The sequence below is a fragment of the Lissotriton vulgaris genome, chromosome 5, assembly GCF_964263255.1.
Source record: "Lissotriton vulgaris chromosome 5, aLisVul1.2, whole genome shotgun sequence".
Classification (NCBI taxonomy): domain Eukaryota; kingdom Metazoa; phylum Chordata; class Amphibia; order Caudata; family Salamandridae; genus Lissotriton; species Lissotriton vulgaris.
This window is the reverse complement of record NC_141693.1, coordinates 280362188-280384810: the sequence shown is the minus strand read 5'-3', so window position 1 is coordinate 280384810 and position 22623 is coordinate 280362188. Positions and strand designations below refer to the sequence as shown.

General features: G+C 47.0%; 1 protein-coding gene across 8 annotated transcripts in view; it reads right to left on the bottom strand.

The window, feature by feature from the left end:
- The window catches only part of SAMD11 (sterile alpha motif domain containing 11), a 243279-nt gene that overhangs the window by 4470 nt on the left and 216186 nt on the right, over positions 1 to 22623 (bottom strand). For all 8 annotated transcript variants that reach the window (XM_086921420.1, XM_086921421.1, XM_086921422.1 and 5 more), the window contains exons 9-13: positions 21949 to 22064; positions 19708 to 19786; positions 17684 to 18390; positions 10825 to 10949; positions 647 to 757 (exon numbers count right to left, since the gene is read on the bottom strand). In XM_086921420.1, the coding sequence (XP_086777546.1) occupies positions 647 to 757; positions 10825 to 10949; positions 17684 to 18390; positions 19708 to 19786; positions 21949 to 22064 (1138 nt within the window). The remainder of the gene's footprint in view (positions 1 to 646; positions 758 to 10824; positions 10950 to 17683; positions 18391 to 19707; positions 19787 to 21948; positions 22065 to 22623) is intronic.

The following is a 22623-nucleotide window of genomic DNA, read 5'->3' as shown; positions in this document are numbered from 1 at the left end:
ACTTTAGTATATATTTAAGGGTATGACACCGAATTTTCACATTTGCACTTTAGTACATGTTCAAGGGAATCTCACTGAATCTTCGCATTCGTACTCTTGTACATGTTCAAGGGTAGGGCACTGAATCTTCAAATGTGCACTTAAGTACATGTTTATGGGTATCTCACCGAATTTTCACATTTGCACTTTAGTAAATATATTCAGGGGTATGGCACAGAATTTTCACATTTGCACTTTAGTACGTCTGTGTACTCACTTTCTGCCATTTGTATGCCACAGTTTACTTACAAATGTCCACCTATGTCTCAATGAGGTTACTACGTAAGCACGCTGCCACCCCTTCGACCACTGCCATATAGAAAGAATTAAATGAACACAAATGTATCCCTCTTTCATCTGTCTGCTCCACCCCATGCCTAAGTGCAGATACAAATGCATTCAGTGCCACACACCTGGCCTCACACCTGACACCAAGATGCTTCCCACACAGTCCCCAATATAAACCCCCAGTTTACCAACCATGTGTAGCAAACAGAGCAGGCACTTACTCGACCATTAGTAGTGCTTTGTCAAGGCTGTGAAGCGCTTCGCAATTTGTATAACAGAGCCAAAGTATTACATTTAAGCCTTTTCTGTGTCAGCTTACCTGTGCCCTGATCTTCAAGGCCGGCCCCAACTTCAGCCCCATGTTGTTCAGTAAGTGCTCTTCGGTCAGCAGGGGTAAGGTTTCGCCATCGATAGCCTGCTCTCGGAATACCTGTGTTGGGAAGAGGGAAGGGTGTTACTGGGGGCAGCAGGGAGGTCCATGGATGCATCTAAAAGTACTATAGACAGATGATGCAACACCTAATGCAAGCTCAGCAAGAATACCTGAACAATGCAGGGTACATATACACCACTTGCACACACCTGTACATCGCTAGTTCAGGCACAACTCAGAGTGCCTCCTCTGTGAAGGCTGCATGCACACCTCTTATAAATACCCCCACAGTGCAGTATCGATTCCATCGATAGCAGTGACACGCTGCGGAATTGAAACTCCTGTACAATGCAGAACACGTGCAGTTCTCACATACAGCAGTACAGTATGTGTATGTGTAAAGCGCTGCACACCATTGGATGTTTTTCTGTTGACAAGTGAGTTCCTTTCTCAAGGCTAATTTGCTCAGACGTAGGCCTATTTCGACTCGGGTTAAGCCAAGCTTCAATGTTGCAGATACACACTGCACCCACTCCCCTGGGGTGGCGTGTGCTCTCTGGTGCACCTTAGCAGTGGCCCACCTAGACTTGACCCACTCCTCCAGAAGATCATTCCTTCACTCCCCATTAACACCTTACAGGTCTCAGCCCCCCCCAAATGCTGTGAACCCGAATACCAACCCCACTGTTCTGTCCCAGAATGGCAGATCCCGGATTTAAGAGCCCAAGAGTTGTGCCACCACCTTGTCCCAACACCACCATCAACCTGAGAACCCAAAATATACCTTCCGGGAGAAGTGGTGCAATTGCGCTCTTGTTCCTTCAAAGGGCAGCGAACGCAGAAGAGTAGGCAGGCACACGTGATTTAAATATACTTTTAATTCACAATCTTTTGGAGAGGCTAGATATTAAATGATAAATTACGCCAAGGGCGGGCCCGTTTTAGCCCGTTCTAGACTGTGAGAGACTGGACTGGGCAATCCCTCTTACTTCCTCCCTCGAGTACGAACATTGACAAGGTAAAACACCTCTACTTCTCCAGTGTAATTGGTCCAACTCTGCTACTTTTTTTCTAGGGCTCTGGTGCCAACTACTGTCTGTTTGTCCATTATGTCTAAGCAAAAAACCCCTGCTACCCCGGCGAACACTATGCACAACTACCTGGTTCAGGTAGTAACAAAAATCAACAATAATCGTAGGTCCTCCCTAGGCATGGGGGATTCGCCTCCTTGTGCACAAATTAACCAATCAGGAGTTTCTCAGTTTGTAACTGACGAGCTCATTGACACCGACTTTTGTGAAGACCCAATTGAGCAGCTAGCTACTAATGTTTCTATGACCTCTACGGACCAACAACTTGACCTCCTTACAGATTTAATTAACCTAGAAGACCAAGACAAATCCGTAATAATTGAGGAGACAGTTGTAGAGAGCAATACCCCCCCAACTCCGGTCCCGGCCCCAAGAGCAAAAAAAGGGATCACCAAGGCGCCCCCTAGAAGAGGCGGCCTACGCTCTTGTAAAAATAAACCTGTAACCCCACTTAGACGAGCTAAGAGAAAGAAAGAGGACGGGATAAGGGAGGGGGAGTACGAAAATGAAGAAGGGGAGGATGCCCTCCTAGTTAAGCTCATGGGTTCACTAGAATCTAAACTGCTAGGTCTAATGAAACCCCTTATATCAAAGGTCGACCAATTAGTCACCAAGGTTAACAAGCTTGAGGCCCTGCTGAAGAAAACCAATGAGGGGGTAGGGGAAATACCAAATCTTGTTGCATCCAAAGTTGAACAAATGGTGACTGTGGGAAAATCACCCGGGGTGAACATGAATACTGGCACACATGCTAGTTTAGATCAAGCCCAACAAGTCAATCTTAGGAGTGATAATGCCTCTGACCTGGCCCTAGCTGATGCAGCTCAGTTAGCGGGCAGTAGCATTCCTGAGATTTTAAACCCAGAAACTGCTCCAGTCGAACTAATCGTTGAAGCCTCGCCCCTTATCTTGGTATTAGCAAATACACCTATGTTGAAAACTGGTCAGATCGAGTCTCCAGATTCCTTAAGAAATAAGGCGCTCCAGTGGCTTAGTAGCAACATGCATATATCTCCCTGGGGCAAGGAAAAATTATCAGACGATCTGCTTACTGCAAGAAGGGTTAGGTGGATAGGTACTAAGGTAAAGAAATTTCAAGGGGATTGTGTGGTATTGAACTTCAAGGGCCCTGAGGTCCTGCCCGATGTCCTACGGAACATTCTTCCCCCACAACGAAGGACAGCTGAAATAGTTCCACTGACACTGGATTTCTTCTATAGTAGAAGAGGTCTAGTTGCCAAGCCGAGCATACTAAGACAGTAGTGGGTAATAGAAGGGCAAGAACAAACCCAGTATGTGAGTGGGGGCTAAACCTGGATAACCAATATTCTGTGTTAACGGACCTAAATGAGTGTGATTGACTCGCATGTGTCTCTCCTGTCACATTGAATATGCAGTTGGACAAAGAAAATGTTAAAATTTCCATGAAAGATGATTCTTCAGCAGTCCCAGTTGTACCTTGCTCTTTCATTGTGGTAGATCAAATTAGAGGCCAGGAGGAACAGGAAAGTGCAATGGAGGAAGTTGAGTTGTCACCGAGTTTGAATAAAGAAGTAATACTAGGAGTGGTCCCTGCAGGAACATTACATATCCCTGATACTGCCCAAACATATTCTCAACAGGCTAAATCGCAATTATTAATTATTTCATGGAACATAGCTGGAATTATTAATAAGTTAAACATCCCAGATTGGGTTGACTTTATTAACCAGTACGACATCATTATGTTCCAAGAAACCTGGTCGCTTACACCAATTTTTAGGCAAGGGTACTTGAATTTTTTCGTCCCGGCATTAAGCAACCGTGTAGGACGTCCCTCAGGGGGACTGCTAATTTGGGTACGTCAATCTTTGAATTGTTTGGTTAAGCAGAGGTCCATACCCTCCAATGATATTCTGGCACTTGACATTACTTGGCAAAATGGCCATCAGCTAGCCCTGTTTAATCTATATTCAAGGGGAGTTGCCAGGGGCAAACCATCAGAGACTCTATCGTGCCTTGAGAATTATATTGAACAGCTACCTGACCCCTCCTATGTAATAATAGGTGGGGATTTTAATACTACCTTTGAACCTTTGGGGGAGGAGGATAAAGTCCTGGCTGAGGATGAGGATACCAAGTGGGGAATTCCCCAGTTGGACATCCCCGTAATCAGGAAATGGAGTACGGTAGCAATACAATTGAAAAGTTTCTGTCTTTCAAGGGGACTTAGAGCAGCTAATGGTCGGACTGTGTCAGATTCCATGGGGAAAAATACTTTTGATAATGGTAGATCGTCCAGTAGGATAGATTATATACTCCTGGATGTAAGGCTTTGGGAAAAATTGGTAGACATGGAAGTGAAGGCGAAGATCGAAAGTGATCATAATCCATTGTGCCTGACACTACATACCTACCACAACAATGCTGAGGACCCTAGAGAGGACCACATGGTCACACAGGACTTAGTAAGTTCGAATAATTCCCGATACCTGAAGTGGAGTATGCTCCTAGAAGATCTCGCTAAAATAGAGACCCTAAAAAAAGTAGTGGCGGGCGAAGTTGCCAAGATTAAGTCTAATTTAGGACAGACTGATTTTGTTGACTATATGATGGCTGCCCACGAGATCCTTTTTACCAAAATCCAAAGTTTTTTCCGTAAAAAAACCTCCACAAATAAAACAAAGAAAATACAAGACACAAGAGGGTGGTACGACAAGAGCTGCAGGGCAGCACGAGACAATCTCAGCAAGGAACTAAGATTAGGGAGGCCAGAAGCAGTAAGGCTGGCGAGAAACCAGTATAGGCAGGTCCAAAAATTAGCTAAGAAGCGTTGGGACGAGGAGTGTTGGCAAGAACTAAAGGAGGTATGTGCCTCCAAAGACTCAAAGCGCTTCTGGGCTTCAGTAAAATGGGCAAAGGGTGGCATAGCAACCCAGCCTGCCAATAATGTCGCAAAGGATAGTTGGATAGAATATTTTCAACCACAGTATGCCCGTAACCCTATGTTTGACAATGTTAGCCTTCCTCCACAAGTTTATTATAAAACACCATTATTTGTTGAGAGGGATGTGAGTGCTGTACTGGATTGTGTCGCAGGGGGGAAAGCCCCAGGCATGGATGGAATTCCGGCTGATATCTTCTTATCTGACCGGAAGCCCTGGTGCACCTACTTCACAATGTTGGCCAATGCAGTGGCTATGGGAGGGAAAGTGCCTGCCTCTTGGAAGGGAGCCGAAATAATTCCCATATATAAAAAAGGCGATCGATCCCTGGCAAAAAATTACAGACCCATTAGTCTGATTGACACAGCCCAAAAGCTAATGGGCCGACTAGTGCAAAATAAACTGCAGCAATGGATCGACGAAAACAACATCTTGTCTTCTTATCAAGCTGGGTTTAGGCCCCTAACTAGTAGCGTCGACCAAGTTCTCCATTTCTTAACAATTTATTGGAGAAATGTCACCTTGAAGAAGGGGACATTATATGCAGTTTTTGTAGACTTAAAAGCCGCGTTTGACCTGGTCCCCAGGGAAAAATTGTGGCAGACCTTAGCGGAGGCAGGCATATCACAGGAATTGCTCACTCTCCTTGTCCGCCTACACGAAAACAATTTCGCTAAGATACGATGGGGCAAACAAGGTGATGTAACTGATTCCTTCCCGGTTGAACGTGGGGTGAGGCAAGGGTGTGTCCTAGCACCTACTCTCTTCTCCATCTATATAAATGGTATTGTTAAACACCTAGAGAAGATTGCTAGTGACGCCCCTGTAATAGCTGGTTCTCATGCACCAGTTCTCATGTTTGCGGATGATACATTATTACTTTCCCGCACCCCTAGTGGGTTACAAAAAATAGTGGATGCCTTTGGGGTTTATTGTGATGAAAGGGGCCTAGAATTAAACACCTCCAAAACTAAATTTATGTGCCTCAACCAACAGTCATCTTTCAAGGGTGTAATAAAATATAAAGGAACACCTCTAGAAAGAGTGGACTCTTTTTCATACCTGGGTATCACTCTGCAAGAAAATATGAGCTGGAAGCACCACATATCCACAACCCTATTAAAATTTAGGCAGTTAGCAGGTGCCATCTCGCTAAAGCACCGAACCTCACTAACAAAGCCTGTGAATTGTGTCATGGAAATCTATTCTATGAAAGTCCTGGGGGCTTGTTTATACGGCTCTGAACTATGGGGTTTCTCAAACTTGAGCGAACTGGACCGAGCTGAAAATAGGTTTCTAAGAGGGGTCGTAATGGTCCCCCAAAGTACACCAACAACCCCGTTAAAATTGGACCTGGGTAGAAAATCAATTGTGGATATAGCGAGGCTTCGGCCCCTCCTATACTGGAGGCGAATTATGGTGACCCCAGAACTAGGCCACTATGCAGCAGCTCTAAGGGATGTAATCAAATTCGATCGCTTCCACACCATCCCATGGTTAAGAGAGTTGCGGGGCTTGTTAATGAAATTGAAATTGGATTATTTATGGGACAACAATGACCTATCTTGCTTCCCTTCAAAGGAAAAGCTTAAAGATCTTTATTGGGAAATGATATATCTTGCAATGTTTAGGGACAATGTAAGTACAAACTTAACATCTCGCTTTTTAAATTTAAAAATGTACCCCTCATATGAATTTTTTTGGGACCTAATTGAAAAACCACACGACAGAAAACTGTATTTTCAATTCCGCATTGGTACATTACCTTTAAATGCGTTTAAGAAGCGTTGGTCCCAGAACTGGGATGAACATTGTCACCATTGTAATGAGGAAATTGAGCATATCTCCCATTTCTTGTTCTGTTGTCCACTGTATTCGTCTCCTAGACGTAAATGGCTAAAACCAGTTTGCCTAAAGTTGGGAACCCGTAGCCAATCTGAAGCCCTTAGGATACTTGAAACAGACTGTACAACAATATATGTGGTTGGTGTAGCAAAATATTTGGCGTGGTCGTGGCTAATCCGTACCCGATCACTAATGGCTACTGTATTATAATGAAATCATGTATATCCTTAAAATTGTTTCTTGCGACAAAGATCATGTTTTTTATTTTTTAAATCTATGGAATGTATCTTTTTAAACCATAATAACGTATTCTAAATGTATGAATTTTTACTATGTATTATTCGACATTTAATTGTTTAATGTATTTTTAGAAGTATTTTTAAAAGTAGTATTTATTGTATAGGGCTAGGTGAATGCTTTTATGACAAATGTCGAATAAAGCTTATAAATTGAAAAAAAATTGATAAATTACGCTAAAGTTTGCTGTGTACAGTGCGCTCATTTCTTCTTGGGAAGATACAACAGTGTTGTCAATATCCCCAATCCCCCTTTTAAGATGAGTGCTGTTGACCTGGTTCCTAAAAGGTGCCCACAACCTCTCCTTGTGGTGGACCCAAATGGCAGCTTTGATTTTGGTCATCACCCTCACCCACTGTAGAGAACCCTACAGCTCCACTCGTGTTTGAGCCCCACACTATTTTGAAACCAAACTAAAAAAATCCCACTAAGCAGACCCCCCAAATGTTATATAACAAGCGACTGCTCTCTCTTGTGCAGTCTAATAGCAGTGTGGCCCCACGGCAGCCCACCCTTGATTCATGTCCACCAAGAACTTCATGGTTCAGTGACTTTTTTACGTTTAACAAAGCAGGGATAGCTAGCAGTTGTTTCCAGAAAGCAATTTAATTAACAGGCAACCTACTGGGTTTCAAAATTGCACTTTATGTATGTTCTCTGCTGAGGACCGCTGTCATTCTGTGTGCTGGCTTGAACTAAAATTGTAGTCCTTCTATTTTTGTGATAAGTCCCGGTTTTTGCTTTAAAATTCTGGTCCCCCTATCCAGGGGCGCCGAGAGACCTCTCTCGCCCTTGCATAGGGTAGTAATTGCTCGGGGTCTGATTCCACACCGTGCCCCTTCCCCTGGGTGCGGACCTCGTTGCTCGGGGTCTGATTCCACACCGTGCCCCCTCTCCTGGGTGCGGACCTCGGCCGCCCTCCCCAGCGCTCCGCGGTGTGGTGCGCCCGGCCCCTCGCAAGGCCCAGCAGGCCTGCGGATCCGAGCTCTGTCCTTCCCCCGCCCTCGGCCCTCTTCCCAGCAGGTCTTGGATGCGGGTCAGCCGAGGCTGCCTCCGGGCCTGGAACGCATTACTAGCCGGGCTGTGTGTGAAGCATGCGGGCCGCCGCTCGGCCTTCCTTCCGGTGAGACTTGAACACACAAACAGTTGACCGGGGTTCACACATGGCCCACACAAGTCTTACAGGCTTATGCTCCCTCCCACCCCGCGTGGCAAGAGACGAAAGCCCAAACTCGGAAACACACGTGTCCACTCCAGCCGGCCTGTCAGGAAACAACCACACAAGCACACACCGCGCCAAGGAAGGCTGCCACGCACCTACACAGACACATTTAACACACTTACAACATGCACGCACACACACGCCTCTACCCCTCCTCCCCGCACACAGCCACATTCATGAGCCCGCGGCCTCCGGGTGGAAGCCGCGCATGCAGGTGGTTTTAATGAAGCGTGTCATGATCGGATTAGCACCACGCTAGGGGGGAGGAAAAAAGAACCAGTCGACTGCGCCGTGTGCTGCGCGCACTAACCCCCCCGCCTCCAGGTGCCCCACGGCTAACCCCAAACAAGCAGAGAAATAAGGGAGTCCGTCTCTTTGGAGTGGAACAAGCAATGGCAAAGCCAACTGGCCTGGCTTGCATTTTCACTCCTGATTTAAATATTTAAAAAAAAGCCTGCGGCAGAGAATACACAAAACAAAAAAGGATACTTCAAGTGTCATAATTCAGTTTGCTTTTAAGATGAAAAAAAGTTCCTCGTGCATTTGAATGCAAGCACTCCCTCTAAGAAGGATTAATGCACCAAACAGCATGTGACAAGAAAGACAGCATACGATTAGAGGGAGGCATCATGTGATGAGAGAGAGAGGCATCATGTGATGGGAGAAGTACGCTTCTGGACGAAGCAGTTGTACTATCAAGTCAGGCCTAAAAAGAGGCGGATGCTAGCCTGACCACTGGAGCTGGCCGAGGGCTAGCGCAGGGCGGGTCTGATCTTATCAGAATCCGGCACAAAAGGGTGTCTTTAGGCCCCACCAACACATTTTCTTTCTACCTTCTCTTGACCCCGCCTATCCATGGTCTCCAACTTTACCTGTGCTTTTCCAGCGAGTTCTAAGCCTGCCTCAGGTGTTTGCAATGTCTCCATATTGACTTCAGTGGGCGGCACTTGGGGAACCAAATTTAGAAACATTTCTTCCATCTGTGTATCTGTGGCACGTGACTGGGGGCCAACCCTCTCCCAGAATTTATTCTTTCTACTGAAGAGGCGAAGAAAGGGCTGATCCACATCACACAGTTGGATTTGTATCTTCCATTGTGACGAGCTTCTCAACCAGACATACTGAACACAGGTCAAATCAAACAGGACACACAACACCGTAGTAGATGGTAACACAGAACATAAGGCGGAGTCTAGAGGGTGCCCTCTTTATATAAGAGAGTCTGGAGTAGAAGAGAGGAACTACCTTCCACCTCATGGAAATTGAGTTAGGAGGTTCTTTTATAGATGCCTATGCTGAGTATAAGTGGCATGAGGGAAAATATTTTGAGTATCGAGATGGTATAGGGTGGACAGATGTGGAGATGTGCACAGGCTGAAGCAATCCCACTGGAGCAGGACCAAGACTGGTTTCCAAGTGGCTGTCTCCCCTCCACCCCCCATCTTGAGGGGTGTAGTGGGTGAATCAAGATGTCGAGAGAATTCGGCCCTAGCAACTACCAGAGGCTGAGACGTGTGCAAGTGTTCCACCCATCAGCTTTTTATTTGTTTTGAAGTGGTAGTGGATTCATGATAGGTGCCCAGGATATGTGGGGGTATGGTAAGGAGGGCGAGGACCAACTTAACCCCTTCCACGCTGATGACGAGCTGGGCTCGTCATGGCGTAGCCTCCTCGCACGCTGATGACGAGCCCAGCTCGTCACGTAACATGCGATTTACCAAAATCTCAGCGTGCAAGCGGAATTCCGCTACCGCGCATGAGGTTAACAGAAGCTTGAGGAACTGTAGACACCTGCTAGGTGCAGTGAGCCTGCCTGGTGTCGGCAGGGCAAGGTGTATTCTGAAAAGCCATTAAAGGGCAAAATAGTGTATTTTGTGACTGACTGCATATGAGTTGGGTGGTGGAGGAAGCAGTTGCAACAGTGTAACTGAGCACCAGAGTGTTAATCAGGAAAACAACAGCGTAGAAGGTGAAAGTGGGAACATTTTACAGATGTTGAACAGATCACATTTGAGGTGATGAAAGCAGACTGCCTCTTTTGCACAGTGAAAAGAAACCTGGAGGATTTAGGGCCATGGGGGATGCGGAAGGTCAGAAAGGCGATGAAATCCCTTCTGGAGCAGAGGAAGGGGAGAAGGTGCTGCTCTCGGTATTAGCAGGATTAAGCATTGAGAAGCGGCAGTAAGCCGGACGAGCAGGAGGAATATAACCACCACGCAGGCTTGAAGTCAGACGGAGAGGGAGGAAAGGAGATCTGGAAATGATGTCTCCAAAGGAGGTTTCTTATATGGAGCAGAGAAGAGGGCCTGATATGGAGCCCTGGTGGGGGGGACACTTACTGACATTGAGCAGACAGAGAGGGTACAGTACGGAGACACTGCACGGTATAGCTGCATGGTAAGGACAGAACCAAGAGAGTGCAGGACCACTGATTCCCATGTCTGTCAAACTGTGCAACTGAGCCCCCCCAACACACCTAAGCACAACCCATTGCAACTTGACTGACTGTACATGTCTAGCCCATCTGAGTGCACCCAGACACTCACCTCAGTGCACGGCAGACACTCTATTCACCTAAAAATAACCCTTAAACTCTCGGCTGACTGTACCCCATCTCATTTGAGTGCGTCCCCTATGTTAATTAAGTGAACCCTACCTCCCCTCCACTTGCATAAGCACAAAGCCACAGCCACACTTGCATCGCTGCAACCTCGCTCACCTGAGCGCGCCCCCATAGTCACTTACCTGAGTGTACTCTGCACAGCCCGCCAAACCGCTCACGAAGCTGCACACCTCGTCCACTGTCCATTTACTGATGTCCTCCAAGGCCGGACTCTCCTCCCCGTCCATGAAGAGCCCTCCCATAGCGCCTGGGGAGAGAGAGAGAGGTTCATTAATTTCTCATATGCTTATGGAAAGCAGATCACCCATCCAGCCGCACATCCCTATTTAACGACCAATTCCTCCGGGCGTACTGGGGCGGGGAGCTTACTCCAGGAGGTTGGGAACTCAAGAAGGGGTCTGTCTCTTCCTACAAAAGTCTACTTGGTGTGTGGGTGCTTTCTCTTGGAGGGCCCACTTAGGTGCGGGGGGAGCAGATTCTACCTCCTAGACATCTCCTGTGGGGCTGGGGCCACCAGCAACAGTGAACTTTAGGGGGAGGCCCAAACTCCAGGTCATTAAGGATCCTGTCTCCGGTCCTGAACTTATCGCCTAAAAATCTTTCTTTCAAGGTGTGTTGGTCAACTTTGTTCAATGGAAGCGAAGCAGACTACAATACCCAGAATGCATTAAGTGATCAAACTAAAGTAATGTTGTTGATGCAGATGGCTAACCTAACGAACGCCCTTCATTTACGTAGGGGAGCTCAACCAGTATGATGATGTTTTCTTACATAGCACTTTACACCACCCAATAAGTACTTACAAATGCAGAGGAGAGGGTGGCGAGACGAGAAGAAAGAAAGAAGCAAGAGGTTATAGGAACAGTGTATTTTCAATGCAATGATCTTGACTGAAATGCTATTATCTCGCCAGAACGACCAACACAGCATTATGAGTGCTCAACCTGGCCGGGGTGGTAGGAGTGGAGAAACACGAAGGGGCAGAAGAACGAAGGGGTGGGAAGAATGTATACATTTTTGGGTGCAGCAGTGAGCGGAATCAGTAGCACGCTATCCAGTCCCTCACAAGAAGCAGGAGCCAGTGTGCTCGCCCTGGGCTTGCAGTCAGTCCACTCAAGCAGTCTCCGGCCAATTGAACCCATCTCTGGACCTCTAGCTTTAAGAGGGAGCTGGAGGAACGGAGAGCTAGGAAGGGGTCCTCGGCAGCAACGCCCCTCACTGCCCGGTGTGCTTCTGGGAGAAAGACTTGGTGCTTCATATTTAAAGACCAATGTCATTGAGGATTGTATCTAGACTATCCCGGACTGTCAAAATTGTGAAGTCCCATGGAGGTCTGCTTTTTGAACAAAGACTAAGAGTAACCGTGCCATCAGCACTGTGACGGCACATCCCTTTATTGGGCGTGGGTTGTGAAATAATATTTAATTTTAATTTCTGATTTAGCTGGTGGCTACTGAAATATCTTCCCTGACACAGTCAGAGTGCTCCAGAACAGGGTTCTGACAGGTGAGCAGCTTTAGTAGAAATTATTGGCAAAGCCAACAGGTCTGGCCCTGGGCGGATGCAAAAAACTCAATATGTAGAAAAACCTGGATAACTTTTTTTTCTTTTAACTCAAGGAGCAGCCAAGCAGGGTAGTCACACCAGAAGTGGAAATTAAGAGCACTTTTTCAGGCACCTTTACACATGATCATGCAAAGTGTCGGACTTCAGAGTGCAATGTGACCAAAGGATGACGTAAACTGATCCACTGCCCCATGCTGTATGCAGTGACAGGCTGAAGTAAAATTTGAATGACACATGAACAGACAAGTGGATGAAGAGAGCTGATCAGGGGTCCTGTATTTATTATATATGTATGCATTTTTATACTGTTTTTTTTTAAAAGAAAAAACCATGAGCCCTAAATGACAACTAAAGCTGCGCTATGTCTAAAATGGCCAAGCTAGGTCTTTGAGGCCATCCGCAAACACGTCTGAAAAGCACACTTTCTTTGTGTGGGGATTACTGTTTAGCTTGTAATCCACATACAACATGGACAGTTTGAGGAACACAACGTGCACATCAGAGGTACCTGCCCTCACGGGCATGAGATGTCTTGCTTGATGTTCAGGAGAGAAACAGCCCCATATCACTTTGTGAAGGAAGCTTCCAAGAAGACCGCACACGAAGTGGACGCGAGTGGTGTGTTCAGTTTCAGAGAAGTTGTACTGTCAGGGGCAAGGTTACAGCATGTAGCGAGACGGGCAGGGTCTTTTGGGTCTGAGGCTAGGACGCAACTTTCCCACTCGAAGACACCAGAGGGATGAGGGGCAGGATAAAAAGTTGAATTACAGGATTCTTCTCCCCTTTCAAATCTAGACCGCATGGGGAGGATAGCCAGTGAGGCAATGCATCAGAGCGAGGTCATGATAATACGACCACCTACGGTAGGCCCCAATGGAGAGTTGTATGGGTGAGGTAAGAGAGGATTTTATTACCACCTTGGAAACTACGGATGACCCTCGATGAGAGCAATGTAAGCGACGTCATGTGTCAGAGCACGGAGATTATGTTTTTTGTAAGCCAATATGATAGCCAAGTGTAACCTTGAGCCACCCGGGCAGATTCACAACTGTTAAAGAACTCAGTTACCTTCACAACCTAAACACACCCAAAAATGCTCGGGACAGGCAGACCTTTCAGATGAAGAGCACGATTGACATGTTTATTCTTGCATTATCCCTGGTTTCTAACCAGACCTTAAACAGAGGCCCGTGCAGCTAGGCACAGCAGCGAGGCAGCTATATATGTAGTGAAAGTACTGGAAGTTGAAAGAGTATGCTACTCAGACAGAGGGGGGAACCTACCAGCCCAGAGACTTTGGCTTTATCCAGTTTAGCCCCTCCCACGGCAGCATGGGGTTCCCCAGAAAGCCTGGCAAGGAGTTTTTAAGTCTTGGCTATATACAAAATTAGCTGCCTGTAGGAAGATCTATTGTTTCCAGTATACTTAGAGTGGGGGTTGGGCCAGCCCCTTGCTCTTGATTGGCTGACTCCGTTTTCTCTCAGTTGTGTGCTCCTGATTCAATGGCTTTTCTCCCTATTCCTGAGTTTGTTTCGCCCAAGAGCATTTCTGCATCACAGAGTGCAGACTATAGGAGTTGTATCCTTCCACTGCCTACTTCACAGGACTCTCCTTTTATTTTACTTTAACAAATCACTGCACGTTTCCTTGTTCAGCCCCTCCAGTTTTTCCGGTCGGTCACCCCTGGCCTTTCTTCATACGCCCATTTGATACATTTCTGAGACGAGCGGATGTCTCAAACATGTCACCCATATGAAGAAGAAAGTACTACTTTAAAAGCTTGTTCTTTTCTGATATATTTTTAGACGGCGACACGCTGGATTCCCTGAAGCACAGCCCTGAATGCAGACCTACCCGAGTCCATGCGACCACGTGGAAAGTTAGGCCGGACCACATACTGCCATTGGTGGGGGAGGGCAGGCCCATCACATCTAGGGAGGTGAAAGGCACTAATTGTACTGCCAGCAGCCTAACCTTGGATCTGCTCCTGAAGTGCTCTATTAATGCACACCACTCCTTTGCGTCTCTTGAAGGTTTCTGTTAGAATATACATTTCCATACAATTCTATATCTTTCATACTATCCTCTCCCGCCCGTCAGAGTAATCAGTCTGAAAGACCGTGGCCCGTGCAATAATATCTGCCCGGTCTCTCAGTGCACGGCCGCATGCCCCCACCGCACAGACAACCCCCCCCCCCCCCCCCCCCCCCTTATCGCGCCCTGTGCAGGCTGCGCCGTGGACGGACCCGCATTAATTGGACTGCGTCTGGCCGATCGATATATTGATTTCCGTCTCCGGCGCACTCAGTCCTTCGCTGCCTCCCTGGGGCAGGAAGCCCCCGCTCCGAGAACAAGGTCAGACAGGAGAGCGGTTGACAGGATCTGACTGGTGTTGGCGAGGGGGCTGACAGCTCCCGTCCTCCCGTGAACCGCCCCCTCCCTGGGGAGAAGGGGGGCAGATGGAAGGCTGCCCCGCGCAGGCGAGCCTCGGGGGGCAGAGGGCTGTCTGCGCCCTGCAGGTCTCCCTTACAGAGGCACTCAGTGATCTCTTGCCCCCACTCCCCCCTCCACCAAGTGCTTTCAAGAAATGTGAATTTAATAATCCTGCAAGTAACTGGGCTCATTCACACGCTAAAAGTTACTGAATATATAACAGAAAGCTAGAGTCCAGTCCCTAAAACCTAGACTGCATAAGACACCCACTGACCCACACCTCTCCAAAACAGAACACCACCACAACTTAAGCCTATGCTATCCGGTTACTCTTAGTGATCGGTATGCCAATGTCTGGTCACTACACGAAACGCATGTCTGTAAAACGTGTATACTAATTTGTTAAGAGGCACAAAGGGAATTTTAAATCAGTATAAAATATCTATATAAATTGTTTGAAAAATGATATCATCATAAGTTCACAGATAAATTAAGACCTCTACACGGAAACGTTTATCCGATGCCCATCTTCACAGAAAATGAAATGAAAAATATTATATCCCCTGCCATTCCTACCTGTGCTGATGCAATTATGTTTTGAAGAAGAAAATGCAATTAACAGTTAAATATAACACCTCCCCTGCTATTCCTACCTGTGCTGGTGCAATTATGTTTTGAAGATATAAAGACAATGTCTGAGCTAGGCAAAGCCAAGAATAAATACACATGAAATGAAAAGTTACTTTGACATAAAACGTCTGATCATCGGATGCCAGCCCGATCAACAAGTGCCACCGTCCAGCACATCCCCGGCCCACTGGATACCAGTCTGGTCACTAAGAGACAGTTACACTGTACACATCTCACTCTCCCTTTGCACAACTGGCTCACTAGAGAACTGCTGTATATGGCTCATGCCTGTTTGCATACTTGTCTCACCAATGGGGTTCTCTTATACTTTGATTAATGTATCCGTCGAACTGATAAGGTTGTATTAAACAGCAAGAGTCTTCACTTTGACTTCAGTGCGACGGATACATTATTCAAAGTATAAGAGAACCCCATTGGTGAGACAAGTATGCAAACATCAAGAAAGTGATTCCAACGGATGTTGGAAGCATCCCCTGGCGCTCCACTCTTGTGTAACTGGAATAGTCCAGATCAGTTATTTTAAACATAAGTTCATGAGAGTCTTTATGTTGGAATAGTCTTATTTTTAATCATAAGTTCATGTTTTATTCCATATTGTTCATCTCCATGATTAGTAATATTCAATCAAAACAACATGATTTTCAGTCCAATGCATTTCGGGCTGAATCGCCCTTCATCTGGGGTCAGAGACTGAGGTGCGAGATCCCACTCCGGGCCCCTGGTACTAGTCCCATGGAGAGGAGGTACCCGGTCCGTGCCGCTCCACTGTCTCTGTCACTGCTCGAAACTTCTAGCACACTAGAGCTGTGCAACTCTCCATTACTTTGGTACAAGTATGCAAACAGACATATTCACTCTAGGAGCTGATGTCAAGTGAGATGATGAGAAGTGGTCCTCCGTGAGCGCCGACGTACCAATGCCTTGTACCACCCCCTACGACTGTGTGTCATCAGTCGCAGGGGGTGGTGCAAGGCATTGGTACGTCGGCGCTCACGGAGGACCACTTCTCATCATCTAACTGGCATCAGCTCCTAGAGTGAAAATGTAATTTGCACCTCCTCTCTCAGCCCCTCAAAAGTCTCCATTTGTTTCTTCCCTGCTCCTCTCACCCTCTTGTGCAGTCTTTCGATAGTCTGTCTCTAAGTCTCCCGACCATGAAGCCTATCCTCTAAATTCTGGTTCTGTTCACTCCAGTTTTGCATGTCCTTTCTGAAATTATCCCCTGCCCATCATTCAATCATCAGTGAATCTCTCATCTATCTTTGGGTACCATCTCTCCCATAATAATGGCACTCCCTCCATCGAAACTCTGTGTCGTGTTACTTCCTATCAGTCGTGGTGTGAAGCAATCCCATGGACACCAATGCACTAAAATGTCAGGCCTGGCACAAGTGACATCACTCACCCACTGAATCCACCAATGACATCACACGCTCCACCCTTTTGTACTGCTTTTGCCCTTTAGCCTTCTGTTTGCTGCCGAGAGGCAAAGCGAAGGATAAAGGATTACAAACCAGAGAAAAAAATGACTGAGACCGGTTTACTTTCTGCAATGCTACTGTCTTTAGGCCTCCAGGGACTAGAGGTAGGAAGGAAAGTGCCCTGGGTACCAAAGATGAAGGCAAAGGCTGCCCTGAGGAACCCACTCGTAGCTAAGAGCACACTGTTACAGACAACGCCTGAAGTGCAGAAACCAAAGTGACTCACACTGCCTCTGAGACAAAATATTAGGGCTGGAGTCTTCCTAGATAACACCTTTAAGACTTCTTATCACATGGTTAGGTTCCCATTCTCATAAGGGAGGACTTCCTGCCAGGCAGTGAAGAACTTCCCGCCCTAAGAGTGTGTAACTTCCTGCCGACAGGAAAGTGTGATTTTGTATATGACAAGTTTATTTTCTTAAGATCAAACATAAATCACGATGTTGGATAGATCTGCACTATAAAAAAGGCAGAAAAAAGGTTCCAGGTCTTCAAAATCTAATGAAGGTTCCAGAGAGGGGAGCAGGTACATTCGACCTATTAAAATAACACATAAATCTGTCTAGAGTCTCCATTGCGGCTCAAAGAGACATGTATTTTAAGTCAGTGCACAACCGGAGGAGAGAAAGCTGACTGGGATCAGTGGAACCTCTAGGCACCACATGATCTGAAGACTGGTGACCATACCAATCGCCCAGATGAAGAATGTTGCAGCATGTACTGTGAATATAGGTAGTGCTTACAAGAATAATGCCTCGCCATGTCTTACTTTACTAATTAACAAACAAAAACATTTAAAAACCGCTTGCCTTCAATGCAACCCCTATGCTTCATGAGGTCAGGAACTTACCCGAGGGGAAGTACGGGTTGACGGAGTAGGGAAATCCGAAAGGGAATGGCTGAGGTGGCGGCAAGGAGCCAGGAGGCAGGTACTTGGTCTCGCTCTTGGGGATGATGGGGCCGAGCAGGTGGTTGGGGGACTCTGTGCCGGAGGAGATGCAGGGCATGGTCTGGCTGGTGTTCATGTCACTGAGGTCCTTCATGCCCTCGCACCCTTTCACTGTCTCTTTGCCTTCCTTGAGTTCATGGCCTGAGCTGCTGCTCTCAGCCTTTAGGCTCTCCGCCTTCTCGTCGCTGGCTTCGGCATCACTCTCAGAGTCTTTCATCTCCTCGTCATGACCATCCGTGGCCCCGTCCCTCCCCCGTGGGTCCAGTAGCTCCTTTGCCTCATTCTGGTTCTGCTCAGTCCTGTGTTGGGACGGTTTGCGACTGGCCCTCCTCCCACCCCCTGGTTCCTTTGGGGGTGTAGAGCTTGGCACCCCATGGTGATTGAGGGACAGAAGCGGCGTGTTGTTGTGTCGGAGTACCAGCATCGCATTGCGCCGGTTGATTTCCTCTCGCAGCGGGTGCCCGTCGGGTAGTTCGTGCATGTTCCGCAGTGCCGGGTGATCGGGGGGTAGTGCAGAGTGCAGGGCCATGGGTTCCGCAGACAGCAGCCTCTGCCGGTGGAGGTTCTCCAACTCTTTCTGTCGGATGATCTCAGCAGACATCTCCAGCCTACAGAAGAGAAAGAGAGAGTGACAACCCTTCCAGGGAGCACATTGCGAGAAGAAGCAGCAGCCGCCAGATTCGGACCCACTGTCACAAATATGTGCCCGACAACAACCTAAAACCCTCAAACTACACAGCAGTGGTGACAAGTCCCTTTCTTATGCTTGCCTATTCCCAATATCTGTCAATCAAATCTTCCCAGAGGGTGTCCCTGCAGGAGGATTGGAGGCTTTACATGACTTGTCAAAGAATGTACAAACGTAAGTGATCCATACATAAGCATTGCTAAAGCCAAAAGGTCTGGAGTTGGCCGCCAGCTAAGCCAATGCTTGTTTTTCATGGTGTTTACAAACCTTTATCATTGGGAAAGCAGTGGGGCATTGTACTTAAGGAAACTACTTTGCGTATGGATCTGCTTGATGGGAAAGGGTAGAATGCTGTCACTCACAGTGAAGTTAGCCAATAGCTGTAGTGGGCATATAGCTAGCCCATGTTAAATGCTGTGGTGGGAGTGTGGTTTTACACGAGGCATTAAAGAAAGCCTCAGCCTGGGCAGACACACCTAGGCGAAGTCCGGGATATGGAGGCAGAACCCTTACCCCAAGGAGCCTGCCAACTGAAGGAGTTACAACCTTTGCACAACAGTGACCTTTGTGCACTAGTGTAACACAAATAAGGTTACAGGCACCAGAGTTCAAGACATGGTCAGGGCCCTTTCTGCATTCAGGCTCTCTAGAAGCCTACAGAGAGAGACCGTCACATGACTAGTGTACAGAGACTGACCGTCAGACAGAGAGAAAGCCTGAGGGTGCTGCAAAAAGATTTCATACTTCTGAAATCCATGACACTCGTCACATGGCCCTTAACACAGTTGTGAAAGGAACGGAACGAGCAGAGTGCAGTATTCAGAGCAGTAGAGAAAGGGAGGCAGAAAGAGATGGGAAAGTCATGAGGACAGAGAAGGGAAAGTTTTGTTATTGTGGTAAAATATCGACTACGAAAACATAGTGGTAGTAAGTGAGTATAGATTTACTAATTTTAATTCGACCGCTATACTTTCCCACAGTATTTTAGCATGTTGAGATTATCCTGGTAGTAAACTGAAGGTATTGGGGATGTGAAAGAAAAAATAAGAAACTACAGTAGCTTGGAGAAAGAATAAAATGGGACAAGGAAGGGAGAAAAGTGGCTTCATGAGAAAGAAATGAGGAGAGGAATTTGAAGAAAAGAGGGAAGGTTATGAGCATAAAATTGGAATAACACAGAGGTGAGTAGAGGAAAGCGCCTTGAAATAAAGAACACAGAAGTCTGCACTGTCCTCACCTGGCTAGGTTCTGTTTCCGGAGCATCTCTTGTTGTCGTGCAAACATTTCGGCCTGGGCCGGTTGTAGGAACCCGTAACCTGCAGAAATACAGACATTTTGTTTATTTATTGCCAGGTACTGTCCGTAGTACACCTTACTGCATCTAAGACTAACTTCTCAGACATGGAGATCAGGACTCCTTATTGGATGGAGACGCTAGGCACACTGTCATTGTCTACCATTAGCAATCAGAGGTGGAGACGTACCAATCACAACACTCCATCTCTACCGCTTAGTACTCGGAGAGACACCTGTAAGCACTCAGAGCTGAAGATTCCCCAGCGACACCAGTCCAGACACAGCACCCTGAGCTGTAATGCCCCAGACACACGTTCCTATTTCTATCCCTTTGCATTTATTGCAAAAAACCCACACAGACATCTGCCATACTTTACCACTTTGGCAATAGAGCTTGAGAACCCCTGTGAGACACCTGTCCATCTTTACTGCACCCTAATCAGAGCTGCAGAACCATTGGGTCACACCTGTCCACCTTGACTGAGCTGCACTCAGCTGTCGAACCCCTGGGACGCGCCTGTCCACCTTGACTGAGCTGAATTCAGCTGTAGAACCTTTGGGACGCGCCTGTCCACACCGAATAAGCGGCACTCATAGCCGTAGAACCCCTGGGACGCCCCTATCCACACTGAGAAACAGCACTCAAGAGTTGTAGAACCCCTGGGACCCAACTCGCCACCTTTACTAAGCCTCACTCAGAGCTGTAGAACCCCTTGGACGTGCCTGTCCACACTGACTAAGCTGCACTCTGAGCTGTCGAACCCCTAGGACGCCATCTATCCACATTTACTAAGCCTCACTCAGAGCTGTAGAACTCCTGGGAAACACATGTCCAATTTTACTAAATTGTTTATAGATGGTGGAGAACCCCTGGGTCACATTTGTCCATCTTTATTGTGTTGATCTCAGAGGTGCAGAACCCCTGGGATGCCCCTCCACCTTTGCCACGTTGCACTCAGAGCTGAAGAACCCCTGGGGCAGACCTGTCCACTTTTACTACATTGCAGTGAGAACTGGAGAAGCCTTGGCACACACCTGTCCCCTTTTACTCAGATGCACTCAGAGGAGAAGAACTCCTGGGGCAGCCACTTTTACTATCTTGTACACAGAGCTGGAAAACCCCAGGACACAACTAGCCATCTTCTACTTTCTTGCACTTAGAGCTGGAGACCTCCTGGGACACACCTGCAGAGATTTACTGAACTGCACACAGCTGGAGAACCCCAAGGACACATTGAGACCTTTCACTCAGCTGCACCCGGAGCTGGAGACCTCTAGGACACCCTCTATCACGTTGCATGAGACCTGGAGAACCCCTGGCACACATCTGTCCACCTTTACTGCGTTGCAGTCAAAGCTGGAAAACACCTGTGGCACAGCTGTCCAATTCTACCACTTTGTATGCAGAGCTGGACACAGCTTCCTGACACAGAGGTCTACACCCAACACTTCAGCTAGAAGAGTATGTTCCCCAATCACACCTGACCACTTCTGCCGATCTCTGCTAATAGCTGTAGGCTCCAAACATATACCCTAGAGCGTACACCATGCTGGTTGCGTAAAGCCATTCAAGAGGGTTGCTCCTGTGTGGCTCCACAGCATATCCTGCAGACTGCCCAATGGTAGCATTTGTTCACCTCATGGCACACCACAAGCATTTCTCCTACACCCACGGATAGGCACAGCTACACACCTACAGCGACAAGGTCAGAAACATCTCTTCTAAGAAAGCTCACCACCAAACCCCTTCTCACATAGACCACACTACACACCTTCTCTCTATCCATATTCTCCCATCTAAAGCTTAAAAAACCTATTTTTCAAATCTTTTTGACAAAACATGACAAGTGCACATCAAACACTACCCACATGAAAAGACACACTGTGCTGAATCAATAGCACTGGAAGGCCGTGCTACCCATCCACAAATGTGCTACACAAGTACAAGCACAATACAATAAACACCTCCACTTCTAACCCCTTCCCCACAGTGCACAGTCTCCAGGTTTGTGCGTCTGTCTCGTTCCTTGACCCACCCATTCACAGCAACGATACCCAGGTAAAGCGTAATATCTCTTCAGAGAAAACGCTACAAGTTATTACAAAGAAAAGACTGATTTAACAGGTTTGGGATGCGGCACAGTGATAGGATAAGGGTTACAGGGATACTCAAAAGACTCACCTGGTGTCTGGCACAGGGTGGAGGGCACCCCCAGGAAAGGAGGTCGCAAGTGCGGTCCCAGCGCAATGTGGGGGGCATTTTGTGGTGATAACAGCGGTGGTGGGTGGGACATCTCCCTAAAGAAATAAAAGAAATAGTTGTGTAAAGAAATATATAAAAAACAATAACAAAACAGGTCATTTTGGTGCAAGCTACCCGGCTCAGAGATCTACGCCTTCAGTGACGTAAGCACTCACTGCTGACGTGTGTGGGACTGATATAGAGGTTGAAATACAAGTTAGGGCCTCTTAGTCAGCATTCTGATAGGACAAATTCAGTGCCATTATATACGTTAGTAACACCTGTTATTTGCAATGCCCAGAAATGTAAAACTGCAGTATCACGTGCTATATAAAATAAACAAGCAGTGGTAAAGTATACAGGTGTAGCATTGGCTGCCAGACTTTCAGTGTTGTTAATGCTTGTTTTGGGTCAGCATTTTTTGTAATACTTTATTGTTGGGGTGTTGCTGGTCCCTCGCCATTACAAAAAAAAGAAATAAAAACATTGGCTAAAAGCAAAAATACTTGTTTTGGTCTAAAAAAACATGCACTGCATTGAACTAGTTTGTCTGCGGATCTGCTCCGTGTAAACGGGTAGAATGCATCCCTCACAGTAAAGTCAGTCAATGGTTGA